The sequence below is a fragment of the Prionailurus bengalensis genome, chromosome A1 (genome assembly GCF_016509475.1).
Source record: "Prionailurus bengalensis isolate Pbe53 chromosome A1, Fcat_Pben_1.1_paternal_pri, whole genome shotgun sequence".
In the NCBI taxonomy this organism is placed as follows: Eukaryota; Metazoa; Chordata; class Mammalia; order Carnivora; family Felidae; genus Prionailurus; species Prionailurus bengalensis.
Window position 1 is genome coordinate 203704017 of NC_057343.1, and position 20601 is coordinate 203724617.

Genomic DNA, 20601 nt, shown 5'->3' on the forward strand with positions numbered 1-20601 from the left:
GCTTAATTAACAGACTGAGCCACCCAGGAGCCCCTTTCGGTGACAACTCTGAGTTAATTAGCGAATATAATATACACATTCTCAAAATTTAAAAAATAGTATAGTTTTTTGAGATTTTAAATGAATGACAAATGGCCTCAAAGCTGTACCTGGAGCAATGACTTGTGACCCTGCTTTAGACATTTCTTTGTTGTATTTTGGAAACATGTTAAGTAATTCTGTCATATTAATTTAGAACAGACACTGAAACTGAGAAGAATTCTGACTAAAATAACTGCCTGGTCATGATTAAGATTAAGTTGAAATAGAACAAATAAAAGGATTGGCTAGAAGAAAAGAGAAACTGACTTAAACTCAGTTAGCATAACATTTTAGATGGTATATTTTTAAATTATTATAAAATTTAAAATTTATGTTAAAATATACATTGTCATGCCCATGACTGAAAATAGAGTGATTGGAGAAGCATGCAGAATGGGAGAAGAGTAGAGAACATCTTTAGTCTAATAAAGAAAAGCTGCCTGAGTAATCGGGCCTTTCTTAGGAAGAACTGTGCTTTAGGCAGTGTTTGTTTTTATCCATCCCTTTGGCTTCCTTCTGTCCTTGGCACCTGGTATCCTCATATAACCCCCTGGATTTCCAAAGTCCCCACTTCGCTAGTTGAGAGCACTACATTGTTCATATTTCCCCTATTTTTTTTTACCATTGAAGTTTGGCCACCTATACTTATTTCTTAGGGCTCTGGTTTTTGATTAGTTGAAAACAGATGGTGTCTGAGTCAGGATGGAGCTCGCTGAAAAAGGAGATTTAGCATAGACTATGGGAAGTAGAATGGTAGGGGTTATCTTACACAATTAGAACAGAGGACTACTAGCTTCTTGGTTTTGCTTCTTTCGACTTTTTTCTCTGTTCTCTGCTTCCTTTCTCGGGTTGTTAACCCCTCATGAGGGCATCCAGTTGTCTTCTTTTGTCTTTATCCTTGTTAATTGGCTTCACTGCTGCTTGGTTTTTCAGGAAAGCACCTTGATTGACCCCATTCATTTTTTCATGCTAGGCCATGGGGTGACCCGGTGCATAGATTCCCTCCCGGAGGTGCTCCCCTTTCTTCCCCTAAAATGTAGCTGTGGCTGGAACCCGTTAGATCAGAGACTCTTGGCAGGGCAGGATTTCCTTTCAAGAGGCCGTGGGCAGGAAGGCAGTCCTTGTATCTGGAACAGATGTTTTGGCACATTTGGGAGTCTTGAAGCTCTTCAGACTCTGGGGCTGCCCTGCTGAGTGATGGGCGAGTTTGGCAGCACATCTTGCTTCCTTTAGCTGATCTGGTGTGTTTGGGAGACGCTGAGAGGGACAGGAGGAATCTCAGAATGCTTTCTTCAGCATCAGTAGCACCTTTTAGGTCTCACTTGAGAATACTTTCCCTCATCTGAAATGGTGATTACATTCTGCCTAAATTCCAAGACATCTTGGCTTCCTGGCGAGGTGTAGGTGAACTCTGACCAACATGCATGCCTCTTAGTGTGTTTTATTGATTACATAACTTATCTTAAAAGATAGGTCAGCTCTGGCGAGTTTTCCCTAACACATTTTTTTTTTCTCAGTGTTAGCAGCTGGAAGACTTGCTAGCATGTGTGTTGATGTGTGTGGCCTTGGGAAGAAAGAAATCCCATCCCCTGCTTAAGGAGCTCTGAGAGAATAAACAAGGATAAGTGTAAGGAGGTCAGCTGTCTGTCCCTTGGTGCCACATCTTCATCACAGCCCTAAGCAGCTGATTGCTCCTGGTTACCCAGACCTGGTGCCTTTCGGTGTCTGCTTCCTTCCGAAACACACACGCACACACACACATACACACAACTTCCCTTTTACTCATGAAATTTATTATCCGATGTCGAATCTTACTTTCGTATGTACATCTAGCTTTACACGTGAATTTTCTGCAAGCAGAGCCAAGCTCTCTCCCTTTCCCAGTCTGTAACATCATTCAAACAGGCGTTCAGACAATGTGACAATGCCTCAGTGAGTTTCAGGGTGTTTATTTCTTTCGGACGAACATAATCCGCTAGCTCAGTCTTTCTCTGCCTCTCTGCCTCTCTCTCTCCTCTTACGTGCAAACATACACCGACTCTCTCACAACATGTACAAATAAATGCCTCGGAGGGCTCCCGAGTTCAATGTCACGCTGGGCAGAAGTGGAGCAAGAGTGCAGGGAGAGTGCGCGCTGTGCGGGCGGGGAGAGAGCCTTTCCGGCCAGCAGAGGGCAGCCGAGGGGAGGCGCTGGCGCGCGAGGGCTGAGCGGAGCCTCGCCTCGCTCGGGCAGCCTCAGCCTCAGCACCAGCCGCGGCGGAACCGGGAGCGCAGCCACTGAGGGCAGCGGCGGCGGCGGGAGCGAGGCGCGCAGGGAGCAGCGGCGCGGGCGGGAAGCAGAAGCCGCCGCCGCCGCCGCCGCCGCCGCGACGGGCAGCCGGGCTCGCCGGCAGCCAGCTCGGGCCCCTGCCCCCTCGGCTTCGTGCCCCCGGCGCCGGGCGGCCGGCGGGTCTGGAGCCCGCGCCGTCGCCGGCCGCGTCCCCCGGGCATGGAAGGAGGCGGCAAACCCAACTCCTCGTCCAACAGCCGGGACGATGGCAACAGCGTCTTCCCCGCCAAGGCGCCCGCGACGGGCGCGGGGTCGGCCGCGGCCGACAAGCGCCTGGGCACCCCGCCGGGGGGCGGCGGGGCCGGCGCGAAGGAGCACGGCAACTCGGTGTGCTTCAAGGTGGACGGCGGCGGCGGCGGCGGCGAGGAGTCGGCCGGGGGCTTCGAGGACGCCGAGGGCCCCCGGCGGCAGTACGGCTTCATGCAGAGGCAGTTCACCTCCATGCTGCAGCCCGGGGTCAACAAATTCTCCCTCCGCATGTTTGGGAGCCAGAAGGCGGTGGAAAAGGAGCAGGAAAGGGTTAAAACTGCAGGCTTCTGGATTATCCACCCTTACAGCGATTTCAGGTGAGGACTCCCTGCCGCCGCCCCACCCTCCCTTCCGGGCGCGCCCTCCAACACGCGTCCCCGCACCTGGGAGGGGGCGCCCGGGGACTCGGAGGGAGGGGTCGCGGGGCGGGAGGGGGGTGGCGCTGCCGGCGGCTTCCACTCCGGCTGCTCGGGCTCCACTCTTCAACTAGTTTCCGCCGAGGAGGGGGTGGGATGAGGAGCTCCTGTTGCCCGGGAATCCCTGGGAGGTTTCGCCTCCTTTGCCTTGTGAACTTTGGGGATACATCGGGGAAGATGTGACCCCCCCCCCCCCCCAGATGGGAGGATGCTAAGTTGTGCCAAAAAACGACAACAACAACAACAAAACAAAAAACCAAAAAACAAAAAAACTTTTACTTCGGAGCTGAGAGTGTAAGGAAGCGGCCAGAAAGTCGTCTTTGGGGTGACACCCATCCTCGCGCTGCCCCCCGCCTTTCCCAAAGGGGAAGAAGGCGCTCCTGGGTTTGAGGAGAGGATGGGGCAAGCGGAGACAGTGACTCACAAGTCCTAGCTGTTCCAGCCGCTCTCACCCCTGGGGAATGTTAATCTGTTTTTCATCTGCTTATAGGCACTGGGCATCCTCAATGCATTTCTTCAGAATAGTGGCTGGCAGGCTCAGGAAGGGCAATTTGCGCTTGGATAGTCCCTGACTTGAGATTTCAGCCGGGCAGGCGCTGCCAGCTTGGGCAGCAGCGTGGCAGGAAGCTTTGAGTTCCAGAAACAGACAGGGGGCGTTTCCAGAGCCCCCTCCCTGAGACTGAGAGACACCCTTTCTTGACCTTGACTACAAGTCTGTTTCGGAAATCTCTTTCCCATTTCCCAGCCCGGGAACTAGGGCAGGAGGAGAGCTGTCCGCCAGGGAAACTGCTTCGGAGAATTAAAATTAAGACGTTTCCCGATCTTATTTGTCGCCCAAGTATGTATTCGGTTATAAGCATGTTTAGAGATTATCAAATGAAGGTCGTGAAGTAGATCCTCTTATTAACGTGCGCACACGCTGCAGCTTCCGAATAAGGTTGGGTTTTCCATTTAAATTCTAAAACTCAGGGTGGCTTGCCTTTTCTTTTCTTTCTTTCTTTCTTTCTTTCTTTCTTTCTTTCTTTCTTTCTTTCTAAGTGAATTCATTCGAAAAAGAAAAAGAGTCAGTGAAAAAGAGTATATGTGCAAATTAAGCCGATTTAATAGGCGTCTATTAAACAGCAATCAAAGATAGCGATAAAAAGCAGCATTACTTTGAGTTATGTTTAAGGGAAATTGCCATCGACTCCATGCCTCCACAGGAGCTGTCCACAGTTCTGAATGACATTAGCTTTGGAAAACCCAAACTCCTGCCGCACTAAGCCTGGGAGTGAACGTCTTCACCTTCTTTGAATTTTATATATTGTCTCAGAAATCAGTAGCGTCTATTATTTATGCATAGAGTGAATGGCTTTTAGGAAGTGTATCATTTTAAGGTTCTTATTTACCAAAACATGTAACAAAGTCCAAAGGAGGACTTATAGAATGTAATGACATTTATAGTCTATAGCAAATTAAGAGTTAGATTGTAAGAATGTTTACGTTGAAAAGGATCTAAATAAACTGCCACGTTTCCTCCCTCAGGAAGGTAAGCAGACTTATAAATGACCTTGTTTTAAGGCACATTAGACTGTCATGTTCTTTAAAATTTTAAAGGTTAGAATCAAATGTAGAAAACTATCTCTCCCTCAATCCTCAGTGGAAATATGTTGCAACCTAGTACCCTTTTTTTTTCTTTCATGAGAAAAACTTTACAAGGAAACAGGCTTCAGCCTTAATAACAAAAGTAAGCATGGCGTTTCCAGTAATATATGTGGTTCACTGTTCACATGCAAATAAAATGCTACACTTTATTTATTTTACCTCAATTGAGTGATCCCTTTTGATTACTTTTACTTTTATTTCTTGAACAATGTAAAAAGAGACTACACTTTTCAAAATGTGGCACATGGTACATAATTAAACTACCTCCTACTGAATAAAAACATAGGGCCACCTTTCAGGAATTGGAATAGTGTGCCAGAATCTTTTGAGTGAATGAAATTCATGAAATTAAAGATTCTCCACATTTTCTCAAGTGAATCATCTGAGACAAATATCAAACAACAAAAAAAGTGACTAAGAAATAAATTGAGATCAGATGATGGTTAACTTTTACCATGCACTTCAAATAAATGAGAAATGATTAAAAAGTGAGGTAATACTCTAAACAAAATCCAGTGTGGAGTAGTTTGCAATACTGGATTTTCTCTTGCATAACTGGATGAAAGGAAATGTCAGACACAAATTAAACAATTACTAGGTTTAGGTTTCTAACTGGAAGGTGTCTGAAAAAGATAGATTTTAAAACTCGCAATTACAATATATGTTTTTCCAAAAGAAAAAAACTAAGAAAGTAATGATGTAAATACTTATTTGCCTATGTCAAGACATTTAAATCTTATTATTATTTCATTAACATTTTTATATGATATCAATAAGATTTCTCAAAACCTATATAACACGTCAGGATAATGTAACGGAAAAAGCAGAAATAAGAAAGACAAAACTCTGGCAGTACTTTTTTTCCTAAAGGACAAGAAATATGGGAAAAATCTCTAACATAGTAGAAATGTTATGGTTATGATCTGTTCACCTCAGGCTCTTTCCTGAAGAAGACACTTTAAGGGCAGGGCTTCGCTATGATTCCTACAATGCCAAACTGATGTTCAGTAACAATTCAGCAACCGAGAAAGTGACACTTAAGAATCAGTTTCCATGGAGGGGTGGGAGATACTGAAATAAAGTGTTTTTTTTTTTCTTTTTTAACTTGATACTTTCATAAGCTTTTGCATGGCCAAGAAAGTTTACTCATTCTGCTCTTTGGTCAGTCCCATCCTGCTGAATGTAGGGGAGTCTGCCACTCCGGGGTAGGTCAGGACTTTACCACTGTGCTGGTGATCCAGTGTCCCTTTTTAGGATGACTTCTGAGCCAAGGCCTTTTCCACTTCCTGGGCTTTGCTCCCACTGAGACTCCCGCAGAGCTAACTAGGTGCTTCTCTCACCTGCCCAAGAGAGCTATTGCTGTGTCTGGCACGTAGTTTTCTCCTATCTCCGGTGTAAGTAGGGCAGAGGCTCTGTATTTCCCTTCTTTCTCAGGAGAGGATGATGTTAGAAGCCTTCAGGGACTAAAGAAGAGTCAAATACTACCAAAACTGTTAGAAATAACCGGGTGGCAGAAAGGGAGATGTGATGATGGAAGCAGAGATCACAGTGATGTCCCAGGAGTCAAAGAGTGCATTCAGTGTCTAAAAGCTGGAAACGGCAAGGAGTGGATTCTCCCCTAGAGCCTCCAGAAGGAACATAGCCTTTGATTTTAGTCTTGTAAGACTTGTTTTTTTCTCTTTGTTTGTTCGTTTTTAGAAATAACTGGGTGGGAGCTAGAGAGTTTAGTAAAAAAAAATTAAAATCTTATGTTTTTGTCTATACCATGGTATGTAATCATCCAAACTAGGGAAAATATAGTTACTTAAAAAGTAAAAGTAGGAGCACCTGGCTGACTTAATCAGTTAAGTGGCGGCCGACTCTTGATCTTGGCTCAGGTCATGATCTCGCCATTTGTGATTTTGAGCCCTGCCTCAGGCTCTGTGCTGACAGTGTGGAGCCTGCTTGAAATTCTCTCTTCCACCATAAGAGACTCTTAAAATACAGAGAACAAACTGAGGGTTGATGGGGGGTGGGGGAGAGGGGAAAGTGGGTGATGGGCATTGAAGAGGGCACTTATTGGGATGAGCACTTGGTGTTATATGGGAGCCAATTTGACAATAAATTATCTTTAAAAAAAAATCTCTCTTCCCCGTCTCTCTGCCCCTCCCCCACTTGTAAATGCATCTTCTCTCTCTTTCTCTCTTGCTCTCAAAATAAATAAATAAGCTTAAAAAAACCAAAAAGAAAAAAGTAAAATTATACTGGTCTTTGTGTAGTAAGGACACAGTCTCAGTCTTGCTGAGTTTCATGTGTACCACACACACAAAAAGAAATATCTAATTAGGAGGTTAAATGTGATTTTTCTTGAGATTACTAACAGTGATTATATATTTATTAGCTAAAATTTTATTTTTTATTTATTTAATAAAAAGGTGACTCTGGCCTAGCATTGTGCTTTCACAGCTAATCTATAGTTATGACATAATCATTCAAATGGATTGAAGGAATAGAGGACTTTTCTGGATGGTTTTTATTATCTGAGTAATTTACCTTGGAAGAATTTATCCCCAGACTATTTGCCATTTCAGGGATTCTGACATTATTTTCCTGGGTCACACTTATATATAGGGCTCTTTTATAGATAATGTTCCCATTTCATATATATTGTCGGCCAACATCTTGCCTCTGGTAAGGGAGGAGATTTTATATCTTGGCTTGTTATTTCTTCCACTACTTTTCATCAATTAGTATGAACAACGGTACGAAAGGCTTATTGTGTCGTAAGTACACAAGGACCCTAGAGACGGGAGTCACCTCCTGAAGCTATTGCCATTTCTGGCCTTCCATCTCTGCTTCGTGTTGCAGCCACAATAATAGTGATGTCAGAGGTCACTGATATGTTCATTAGTGAAGGGAGGCTTCGCCCATATTACACGGTAAGTCAGAGACAGGCCTTTGTTTCTAGGAGCTTCTCAGGAAAAAACAATTCAACCTTCTGGGGTTTAAGGACTAATTAGCCTACTGTTATGTTATCTTTGTGCTAAATGCAATCTGTACGCTCCCAGCAATGCTCCTTTTATTTGTTTTCCACATCAACACAGCCAAAATTAACCATAAGAATTTATTTATTTTCTCTGTTGGGTGAAACTTTTTATATCTTATAAATTCAATTAAGTTTTTCCTAGTGACTCTACCAACTGTTAGGCCCAATTAAAGTGAAATGATTTGGAAGTATGACTTTATTCCATTACTTTTTCTTAGTATCCATTTAAGTTGCAAAACTTTAAATTTTATTTGATGTTTCACTATTTAATTGCATTTGATAGATATTAGTGTGACATTATACTATTAAAATGTTACAAGATGTTTTGCATTTTTTTTCTGAGCAACTTTCCCTTTAAACCTACTTTTGGGACTTATTATAAACTGAGAATCTTTGGGCAGATGCATTTTTACCAATTCACATTTAATTATGTTGACTTGTATTTATGAACTTGAATGTTGATGAGTAATGCAAGAATTTTAAATGCATTAGAATAATACATTACTCATTATCAAAAGCTCATTTAACAAAATCTAATTAAGCTATATCTACTTGGTCAAAAACCACAAACTGAAGCAACACCAACACCAAAAAGCAATTTAAGTAGTATTTGTAATTCTGCATTATTCATTATTCAATGAACCTATATCCCAAAGTGAGTAAGAGGCAGGCAAAATATATCTGATGTGATGCTTATGTGAACATTTTGCCACTCTAAGTGTAATTCTTTTCTTTAGCAGATAATTCACTTCATTACTTAGAGACAAGTAAGTAATGGGTTAAGAGTAAGGACTTTCAAATATAGTTTCTTATAATTAAAATACAAATTATGGCAAACCATAGCACCACAATGAAGAGTGCTGAATGTTTTCAGAGTCTGTGACAAATTTTCGTTTTATTATTTTGTACAAAGAAGTAACAAACTATGAGTTAGGCAGCAGAGGTGGTGATAATGAAGAAAAAATCTGCATATACTAGGAAAAAAGACTGTTTTTACTTAGACTGAATACTTTTCTTCTACAAATAAATTTCTTTGTGAAGGCATCTTGATACACAACTTACCATTATTTTTTTTTCAAAAAAAAAAAAATCAAGGGAATATGGTGATGCTCCCTGGTGCATCCTGGTATTATCTGTGTTATTGCAAAAGAAACCATTCTGATGCTATTAATTATCTGTGATGTGTGTGTGTGTGTGTGTGTGTGTGTGTGTGTGCGTGCGCGTTGTGCATGTGGAATGAAACTATTCAAGGACCTCTGTACACGATTATATGCACACAGCATATATATTGATGTTGATTATTTTTTAGTTGAACGTTTACCTGACACTTTCACCCAAGTTTGAATGACAAAAATGGATGTCATGGCCCTTTTCAAGTTTAATAGTTAATTTCCCCATAATAATCTTCAGCCATTTCACATAGTAACTGACCACTTGGTTAAAGCAAAGTAGCAAAATTATACATGTCCTGGATTTATAATTGGACCATCTTATTTATGTAGACTTGTTTTTATTTTTAAGACATTAGCTACAATTCTAAAGAAGTCAGGCTAATTACACATATACAGAATTAGCAACTATTTACAGATTTTGTACTTTCAGGTTAAATAGTGCTGCAGTGAACATCTTTATATATTACTCTTCATTATATTGGACAGTCCAGGGAATGGAATTACTGACTGTGAACATTTTAGAGATTCTATACATATTGACTTTACCAATTAACATTGCCACTGGTTGAGACACTTTTTTTTTTAAACAAAAATGTTTATTTATTTTGAGAGCGAGAGAGAGGAGCAAGCGAGCATGTGAGTGGGGGAAGGGCAGAGAGAGAGAGAGAGAGAGAGAGAGAGAGAGAGAGAGAATTTCAAGCAGGCTCTGTGCTGTCAGCGCAGAGCCCGATACAGGATTCGATCCCACGAACTGTGAAATCATGACCTTAGTGGAGATCAAGAGTCAGATGCTCCTCTGACTGAGCCACCTAGGCACCCAGAGGCACTTTTTAAAATTGTGAGTGACATAGGTTTATCAGTGTTGCTGAGATTTCTGTTTAGATGTGCACAAGTAGTTTTAGGACAGAAAGTCAAAACTATATTTGTCATAGAGTAGCAAGAGTGATCTTGAAAAGCAAATAATATTACTTAATGTCTAATAATATCATGCCGCTTAAAACCCTTTAGAGGCTTCCCATTTCTCTTACAGTACATTTGAGCTACAAGATGAGCTACAAGATCTTGAATAGTTTCAGTTTATCTATGCAACCTCCTCACCCACAACTTACTCCCTCACTATTTTCTGGACACCTGGGTAAATTTTCAGCCCCTACAGTAAGCTGAGTTCTCCCCACCACAGAGGTTTTGGTGTGAAATTTAACCCCACTGTCTAAAATTCTCTTTTTACTTTCTGTCATTTTGCATCACACCTAGTTTCTCCTTGTCATTTGGATTTTCATTTAATCACTGTGATCACCCTCAGCTTCCCCCCCCCCCGCCCCCATTTAGTTTTCTATCTGGGTCTCTTCTTTCATTGGAATTTATAGTTATATTTATTTTATTTATGTCCCTCCATTAGAATTTATATTCCATGACCTCACCTATATTACTCAATTTTGTATTTCTAATGCCATTAAACTACACATAAGAGATTGTTTTCCTGCTTCAATTTTCTCAGATGCTTTATTTTTAACAGCTTTTTGAGCTATAATTCAGTTACAGTATAATTCACTCATTTAAAGTATATGATTGAATTTTTTCTAGTATGTTCACAGAGTTGTACAGCCATTACCCAAACCAATTTTAGAAAATTTTATCACTCCAAGTAGGAACCCCTACCTATTAGCACTCATTTCTCTCTCCCCTTCCTTCCTGCCCCCATTGCTGTAAGCAGTCAGCAATCTACTTTCTGCCTCCAGACATTGTTTTTTTCTGGACATTTCATGTCAATGAGATGATATAATGTGTAGTCTTTTGTTATTCGCTTCTTTCACTTAGCATATTTTCAAGTCTCATCCATGCTGTAGCATGTTTCAGCACTTTCTCTTTTGCGGAAGACTGTTCTGTTGTATGGCTATACCAGATTTGTTTATCCATTCATCAGTTGATGCACATCTGCATTGTTTCTACCTTTCAGCCACTGTGAATACCACTGATGTGAACATTCTTGTACAGTTTCTTGTGAGGAGATGTATTTTCATTTATCTTAGAATTGAAATCACTGGGTCAGCATACAGACTTTTAACAAATGTTATTGAATGAATAGACAACTAATTAGTCTGCAACCAGGGTGTGCACACAATTAATCTTAAAATTAGTAAATCCAGATAAAGAAAGCTCTTCCTTTCCCTAAAGCAACACCTAGCATCCACTCCCCACTGCCACCTGCAAGGACATGTCACAACCATTACATTTCCCTGCCCAGCGTGCAGATGACTAAATGAAACTGCAGGAACATTAAGTAGCATGAACATGGTGACATAGATAGTAAGAACTGGGCCAGGAATTCAGCTCTTCTGAATCTTAATTCTGTCACTCCAACCTAAAAGGAAGCAAGGCTGCTAGTATAAGTAATTCTCCTAACCTGCAAGGAAACATTATGGATTAAACCTAATCATTTATTCTTCCTACCTCTTGAAACCATTCCAAAATAATATGAGAAGACACACAGATAGATAGATAAATAGAAGAAAGAGGAGAAAACAGAGAACAAGAGATCTCAAAAATATTTTGGAAAATACAGAAGCTAATGGAGAAATTATATTTTACTTCCAGGATTCTTCACCACTGAGCCCCAGAGGTGCTTAGGACATGAGGTACCAGTTAAGAAGCAGTTTCCAGGAAAGCCAGGCTGAAATTCACTTCCTAGTGAATATAGAACTTTCAGTCTTAACATTAGAATGTTTGGAGTCAGGCCAATTCTCCCCAAGCAGGACACAAGAAAACTATATCCAATGGGAGACATTTCAAGATCTTCCAGTAAAAATTCTTGTTCATTATCTAACGATTTTTCAAAAAGCCTTACATATGTACATAGAGACTGTAATTATGTGTTGGTATTCTATCATCTAATATGATATGTAAGCAAAACATTATGAGTCTTCTGAGAAAAGTCTCCATCATAAAAGAGAGAGACTAAGTCCAAGAGCAAAAGAAAGTCCAGAGAACAGAGAGGCATTTGGGGTTAAGGGAAATTACATTATTAAAAATAGTCTATAAATTATGTCTTCAGGAAGATATTTTATGGAAGACAACAAGAACAATATGCTGTGAAAAGAGTATCCAGAAAATTTTTTTCAAAAAGTGCTCACATATAAGAAGTTGGCACATGAAGTCTAGGAAACCTCTCAGAATTAGGGCAAAAAGAAGAAAGAACAGAACATGTAATGAATAAAATAAAGGATAACTCATCAGGTCAAAATCTATAAAAAACAGTTTCAAAATGAGAACAAGTGTGAAAAGGGACATATGGAATTAACAGGGACATTTTAAACAAAAGTTTCCAGATAGCAGGAAGTGAAATGTCTTTTCTGAGAAACTCACAGAATGCTCAGCATCAGGGAAGGAGAAGACCCCACAAAGGGTCTCCACACAGAAGCTGGGTCAGAAGACAATACAAAGATTGTTCAAAGAGAAATTTACATATCAAGAAGTGGGAAAAAATACTGTAAGCTAAATGATAATGTAGCAGTCTCCAAAATTCTGGGTTTTAGTTTTTTCAATTATAAAATGAGGAAAATAGCATATGTATCTTATCACGTTGTTGGAGCGATACATATTTTATGTTGATATTATAAATATTTTTATAGTGTCTAGATACACGGTGCTTAGAAATTATGCTCTGCACTTAATGCTATGTAATTGTTAGCTATTATCATGAAAGTAAATTTGAAACGGAATTAAGGAGTGTGAACTATTTGAGAAAAGAAAATACTCTCTTCGCACCTACTTGACAATCTTCAGAATTCTTTAAAGCAAAAGTGTCTGTGAAGACAGGGCCATAGAAGCATTAGGCTGTTCTGATTTCTTTTTATCTTGTTAAGTCTCGGCGGCAGAAACCCTGATGTACAATGGTAGGTTTTGTGTGTGCTATATGAAATAGCTTCACTCATGAGGCAATTAGCACTGGAAAACTTCTAATGCATCCTCTATCTGTAAAACTTTGCAGATACACCATTATTATCTTCAAAGTTGGTATAGAATGCTATCGTACTGAACATTTAGAATAGCTTTTAGGGGAAATTCTAATGGCATTGAGTTGCATGTACTCCTTCCTGTTAATCTTTATTTTCGTTAGGAAATGGCATAGTTAAACCATTTGGTATCTTATTTCAAATCAGTTAAACGTTATATAGGAGCCAAATAAAATGATTCATAACTTGCTAAATTCTTTCATTTTTTTATTGTCAAATTTAATAGTCTATGAAAAATGGTTATTTGGAAATATAAGAAAGATTGCAAATTTAAAAGGATGATTTTAATGTCTTTACCTCATTTTTGAGCAGATGTCACTTATTACCCTTGCAGAATGTGTTAGCCTTGTTTTTTTAAAGATGATATACCTTATTAAAAATTATGCAATCTTAGTTGAGAGATGTGAGTAGGAGCTGAGAAAATGAATGTTGAGTGTTATATTGGTGGTACTTACAGGGAAAATGAGTACTCCTTATTTTTTCTATAGAGAAGTTATTCATTATTTAAATGATTATTTTTAGAAAGGTTATTTGTTCTGAGCAATAAATTGGGTATTTGTTTTGAATAATCATGTAAGTGAATTAGGTTGAAGATTGGAGACAGTCTTGGATTCAGATGTATTTTTTTGGTTTATAGAACGGCAGAGGTACATGCTGAAACTGCCTAGTTATGGTTGTATCTGTACTGAACAATATAAATAACCCAGGGATTCTGTAAGCTGTAATTATTGGTTAAGCTAATCATTCATGCCTGTCCATTAGTGACTGTCAGGTTGTCAGGCTCATAGAATACTTTAAGAATCAAATGAAAGCTGTGGATCCTCTGTCCTAGAAAAGTGCATATATTCACAACATTTTATCTGTGATTTCAAGAGGTTTGTGGTTCCCTGCAAGCACATTTATTTTTGGCCTCCAGCTTAAGACTTCCTGAACTATCTAATATTTTTACACAGAAATATGATACTAAAAACAATGGGTAGGAGATAGCTAGAGACAGAGTTTCGTTTGGACAAGCCATTGAAGAATTAGAACTGAGGCTAGGAAGACTTGTCTCAAGGGGCAGAGAATTCCCTGTCAACCAAACAGCTTAGTTCTGAGGCTAGATACGTGGTCAGCAGGGATTGAATAGATGTTTGTTCTTGATAGGTCAGTCAGTGCAGTAAAGTCAGTGCACAAAGTGATAGCGAGAAACAGTTGGGATGAGAGGACACTAGATGATTTTTTGTAGATGATGTTTACCTGCTTTGAAAAGCTGATTGAGGGATGCCTGGGTGGCTCAGTCAGTTAAGCGTCCAACTTTTTGTTTCAGCTCAGGTCATGATCTCATGGTTCACAGGTTTGAGTCGCATGTCAGGCTCTGCACTGACAAAGCAGAACCGGCTTGGGAATCTCTCTCTCCCTGTCTCTCTGCCCCTCCCCTCACTCACTCACTCTCTCTCAAAAGAAATAAATAAACTAAAAACAAAACAAAACAAAACAAAACATCCGATCAAATCAACTGAGAGATGATCAAGCTAACTGTAAAGTTCATAGGGTGGCTGATTGTAAGATAAATATTTTAAAATATATCAGTACGTTTTCTACATTTTAACAACCATGATTGAGGATATATAATATAAAAAGAATCACCAGCTATAAGAGCCAAAAATATAAACTACCTGAATTTGATATTTGAAAAAAAATTCAAATCCATATATTAAAGGATAAATGATACGATAAGTAGTATTAATCAACTAAAACAGTTGAGTAAAATCCATTCTCCTCAGATTTCAGTAAAATGAAATCCAAATAATTTTAAACTTATAAAAGATAAAAACAACTGAAATCAGAATACCTAGAAAAGTATTAGTGAATTATTTAATCCTGTTGCCACGGCCAGAGCTTCCCAACATAATACTCTAGAGACTGTGTAGATTGTTGCAGGCTTTCTGAAGGTCTATTTGACCCTTATAAAAAGTTCTTGAAAATGTATAGGCTAGTAAATTATCTGGCAGAAAAATTGTGACATGTTTTGCAAATAGGATGATCCCTACAATACTTAGGGAGAAAGATACAAACAGATAGGAGAAAGATACAAACAGATACAACCTGAGTAAAATTTCAACCCTGTCTCAAACCCCTGCTTATCAATTATTCCCCATATCTCTGCCCTGTCTTTTCTTCATAGAAGTTATTACAATTTATTATACTAAATTTTTTGTTTATCTAATTTGATTATTATCTTTCCTAATCTATAATTAAGCCTTACTTAGGGGCTTAAATATAAACCCTAATATAAAGTACTGTATTTCTAAGGCTAGATCCATGTATGGCACAAAGTAGGCATTCGATGAATATGAGTGAATGAAGAAATCTTAGCAACATTATGCTCAATCCTAGTTTTTATACACAATTTTCAACAACGAGCTGGTCTTTTCCCTACATTTCTTACAGAAAAAAAAAAAAAGAAATACTTTAATGTAGTGCAGATAGGCCAACCTAACACACAGAAACATATACTGAGAAATAAAGGTTGAAGCTATTTAAAATAATATGCATCCATACTTGCATTAATTCTGTGTATTGTAATGTATGTTTTTATGTAGTTTAAAAAATTGGGAATATATTTTGTGGATATTTTGGGATGACTCTTGTTTTACAGCCCCATAAATGCTATTTAAATGTCATTGCCTTTGGAATCAATGCTATTTTCATCAAAATAGAGCTGAAAATATATCTCTTTGGGCAATGACATTAAGAATGACACTACTTTTTTTTATGTATCATGTTTTTATTTTTTTCTTTTACCCAGTTTTGTTGCCTAGTATAAGAGTACACATGTCAAGTCCTGTTGTGCAAGGATTGGAAATTAGAACTGTCTCTATAGGTATAATTAATAAAATATTGAGTCTGTGTTTTGAAAGAGGATTAATTTTGAACTTTGGCTCTGTGGTAAGTAGGTTCTTTTACTGTGTTCATCAAACTTAAAAAAAATCCAATGCAAAATTTTCTGAATCAGCACGGTTAAATTGATCCCTGTGTAATGTTAATGGAAAGGATACCATAGATCTTGATACGAGAAAATTGAAGTTGACATAATTTTTAAAATGAAAGGCAACTTGAGTCTTAGAAGATAATGGTAGCTTAGTTTTTGTGCATAAAAATAGAGCAGATAGATAGCACAAACAAAACACATGAATAACATTTATAGCAAAATTATCCCCATGAACCTAAAAAATAAACAGACTGGGATGAGATCTTTTTTTTTGCAAGACCTTTTTTTTGAACTTCCATGTAGGTTGAAAGAAGGAAGTAATGAGAATCAAGGTCATCTGATAAACCAGAGAATAGGCAGACTTCCCCCATACCCAACAGGTATTTGTTGGAGATACAGCCAAAACTGGGGTGGGAGTCACACAATCCAATAGCAAAAGCTCTGCAGTAATTTCAGGAGAAAAGATGGCTGATCCCAGGTCTGGGGCAGGAAGTACATATTAAGGGCCTGGAACAACTTGACATACCAGATAGTAAGGGAATTATCAAAGACTACTAGGGTAATATAAAAAAGAATCAGGAGTCAACTTGAAAAAGCCAAGATGAGCTTCAAAAAGGGTGAGAATTTCAACAGATTCAAACTCAGCAGATGTTTGAGTTCATAATGATACAAAAAATGCTTAACCTCTGAAACTCATAGAGACTTAATTCTTTACCTCGAAATTTGGGTAAATAAAAGGGAAGAAATCAAGCATTTATCCTGCTTTCCTATATTATCTGAACCAATATGTAACCAAATAGTAGAGGAGGAAAAGAGTATCTTCATAAAATTGTTAAAGTTAATAGATGAAAAAGTAAGGATATTATTAGACAACTGCCATTTTACCATCCTCATTCAATTAATGCATCTAAAGGTTGAGCATCAGTGGCCACTAATAACAAAAAAGAGCAAAATTAAATTTTGCATGTTCTTGATAAAAGAACATACACCACGTGTAGTTTTGCCAATGGAATGGAATCTGAATCTCATATGACCTCTGGGTCCCGGTGCCAAACTTCGGGAAATACAAAGGTCAGAGGAACATGCTGAACTTGTACATGTAATCAGCAAAATCCAGTGTTGGGGAATCGATGGGCCTCTCACCCAGTTTCTTCAGCAGACAGATAGTAAAGACAAGAATGGGATGGAAGGGAAAGTGGAGGTTTGAGGCAGACCAAACTATGCAATTTAGGGATGCATAATTGTGATGAAACTATATTAAGAAATTCAAGGAAGCAATTACTATGAAAGCCAGCAGAACTGTTATTTCAGAGGGTACGAGGGGGTTGTGATTGGGATCGTACACAGGGAAGGGCTTCCTGGGAGAGTGGTGATAAAGTTCTCCCTCTTGTTTTGGGTGGTGATTTCAAGGATGTTTGATTATAATAAGTCATTATTTTCTGTATCTGTTTTACAATAACAATAAGGAAAAAAGGAGAAGAGGCATTAATTTTCAAAAAGAAAGATCAGGCTATAATGAAAAAAATGTAGTATTCCTATTTATCTTTCTGTTTTACTTATAGATCTGATTTGTGTTTGCAGCAAAACCCTAATAATGTTAAGGCAACACAAGATAATGCAACCTTATGGTGGGAAAATGACCCAGACATAAGCTCCGAAAAGTCAGAACCTTAACTCTTTTGACTTGATTGGAGGAGGTGTTTAATCTCTTTGAAGCTAGTCTGTAAAATTTGGGAAAATGCTATCTGTTGCCTTAAGGATGTAGTGAAAATAAAATATGTGAAAGATGCTTGACACATAACCAATATTTAACAAATATTACATTCTCCTTTCAGCTTCTATTATCCTCTTAAGTGATTAATATATAAGTACAAATAAGTAATAGTGGTTTATCTAAAAGACATAGGATTGTACTCATGAATTCGCTCATTCAGTAAGTATTTACTGAATGCTGAATATGTTTTCAGTGAGTATTAGGTGCTTTAGATATTAAAAAAAAATGAAACTAAAGAGTAACAGTCTTTCTGAGACTTTCTGTCTAGTAAAGAAGACAGGCACATGAGGATTGACTTTAATGGAGGGAAAGAATGCCAATAGGGAAATTGTACAAAATATATGCCACCAGAGAAAATCATGATGCATTAATGCCATAATATTTAATTATTAGCTACATTTTATAATTTTTTACTATTTATTTCTGAGAGTTTTGTTGCAAACCATCACAAGTAGTCAACACTTTTGCATGTAATTTTTTTTGTTGTTGTTAAAAAGAACTATTTGCTGAGATTATCTCAGATTTTTAACCTTTAAATCTTTATCAGTCTATTGTTACCCTGTTATGATTCTAAAAAGCATAAAGTTTTCAGGCTTGTTGTAAAAGTCAATCAAGTCAAGAATTATTTTGGAATTGTGTGCTTAAAAGGTAGAAAAATCCATTAGAAAATAGCAAAGGATTACCTATTGACTAAAATGTGGACTGCCTCTATATCCCTTTTCTATGTAAAATAAATCTATGTTCCTTCTGTATCAACACATCATGTTGGAAAGAGAGAGAAAAGCTCTTAACCTACTTTCCTATCTTCAATTTTTAACTTTATCATGCTTGTTAATTGCCTGGGTGTCCTTTAACCATCTATTTCCATGATTCTTTCCCAGAGGCTTGGTTTAATTTTAAAAGTGCAGTGTATTCAGCCCTAATTATGTGAGAGCTCACTGCAGGCAAACAGCAAGAGATAGTAATGACCAAAATGTATTTTTAAATCAGTGCGACAGATACCACAAGCACATTGCTGTAAACATTTAATGACTAGGAAATACAACCATGTAAAGTGATATTTGGAAGCTAATGATATTTGAAAATAAAATTCCTTCTTAGAAACATAATGTCACTAACTGTGATTTTTTTTTTAAAAAAAATACATATTTTTGTAGTTTTATATTCTTTCTCTTATCAAGTATTTAAACAAGGTGATCACTCGCACAGCCTCAAATTCTTTTCATCTTCAATAACTAGATGGAAGGTGGTTTTACTTTATCTGAGTTTGAATGAAGTTCACAAAATATGCAGTTTGTGTGCCTGGAAATAGTGTCCATTGTTTCTTTGAAAGGCATGCTATTCTGTTGACTTAAATGTCCACAATAAATCAAGATTTTAAACATTTCTATCACAGTTACTTTTACATTAACTTAGTGGGGGAAATAATTACCATTGAAATGTTTTCACTGGTCATGCAAAGGACAAGAAATAGCCAGTGGTTTATTCTACAAATACAAAGAGTCAAAATGCAGGATTATCTGCTAAATTCTAACTGCCAGACACTGTTTTAAGTGTCTTTATTATCTTACTGAATCCTTTGAGCAACCCTACAACATTTATTAATTGTGTCATATTACATTCTAGAAAACCAGATTATGGAGCGGATAGGTGGTCAGACAGCTTCTAAGTAGAGAAGCTTGGATTTGAACCCAGGGATCTGGCTCAGAGCCCAGGATCTCAAGCACTTGTCTCAGAGGAATTTAGTCATTTCCTGACCTAGTTGACTCAGTCTTTTTCTCTGGCTTTTTAAAAAATGTAGTGTTAGAATTTATATATTCTTTTCCTGACTATAAGAATCTTAGTTATTTAGGTGATAGTCTTGAATGGGAAATGGTGCCCCATTAGCGAAATATTGGCTGCATTTTTCTGAAAGCTCACTTCTAGTTCGCCATGTGGGATTGCATTCTATGTATAAAAACACAATTATTCCAAATGCTTGCTTCTTTTTATAAAAAGCTAAATATTTTACATTAAAGAGTTAAGGGTAAATCTTGAGAATTGAAATATCCTTATCCAAGCAGTCAACTAAAACAGAAATAAAACTATGATGACTTTTTTTTTTTGCTCTACTTAAGTTTAGTACTCCAGAAAACATAAGAACTAGTAAAAACAATTCTATTTCCTAAAAATACTTTTAATTTTCTTTCATTATGTTTTTATATTCTTTTAAATGATAGTGCTTATGTACCAAATGAACAGACTATTCAAATGAAAATAGCAATGAAGAGCCAAACTCATAATGAAGGCATCAGGAGGTGTATGGGAATAGAAAGAAGCTGTAAAACTTTAGCTACAAATATTATTGAAGAAAGATATAGCTATTACACAAAAAAGGTCAATGTTTGCCATTAGGTTGCATCTACAGCCATATAAATATTGTATATTAGATAGCTTATAAATTGGAGTTTACTTGAATAATAATTGCTTGAGAAAATTTAAGAGAGTTGTTATTAGACTTTGAATCTCCTGGAAAAAAAACAGGAAGCTAGGAAAGGCAGGAAACAATGTGTAAAGTTTTATGTGGCAGATGGTCAAGAAATTTCCCTAAAACTACAGTCCTGTTGTACCTCTGAGATCATTCCTTCTGGTTTCTTGAGGTCTGATACCAAGATATTCCACTTAATGGAATCGCTGCACCCCAAAACAATTATTTCATAACCCACCTTTCCTTATTGGGACTGTGAAGCTATAGAAATAATCTGAAGAAACTAAATCCCAAACAGAATGAAACAAAAACAAAAACAGAGATAACTGAAGAATTAAGGAAAATCCTGCTGCAACTTATTTGTTTAAAAATAGAGTTAATTTAAAATTCTTGCAAAAGTGAGGTAAATGATGTTCCAGTCTTCAAAATCAGAATTTCCTATAATAATGGATATTTC

At 37.9% G+C, this 20601-nt stretch overlaps 1 protein-coding gene across 1 annotated transcript in view; it reads left to right on the top strand.

The window, feature by feature from the left end:
* The first annotated feature begins 2528 nt into the window (after positions 1 to 2528).
* The window catches only part of HCN1 (hyperpolarization activated cyclic nucleotide gated potassium channel 1), a 390638-nt gene continuing 372565 nt past the window's right edge, over positions 2529 to 20601 (top strand). The window contains exon 1 of the mRNA XM_043598841.1: positions 2529 to 2976. Coding sequence (XP_043454776.1) covers positions 2570 to 2976 — 407 coding nt within the window. The 5' untranslated portion in view covers positions 2529 to 2569. The remainder of the gene's footprint in view (positions 2977 to 20601) is intronic.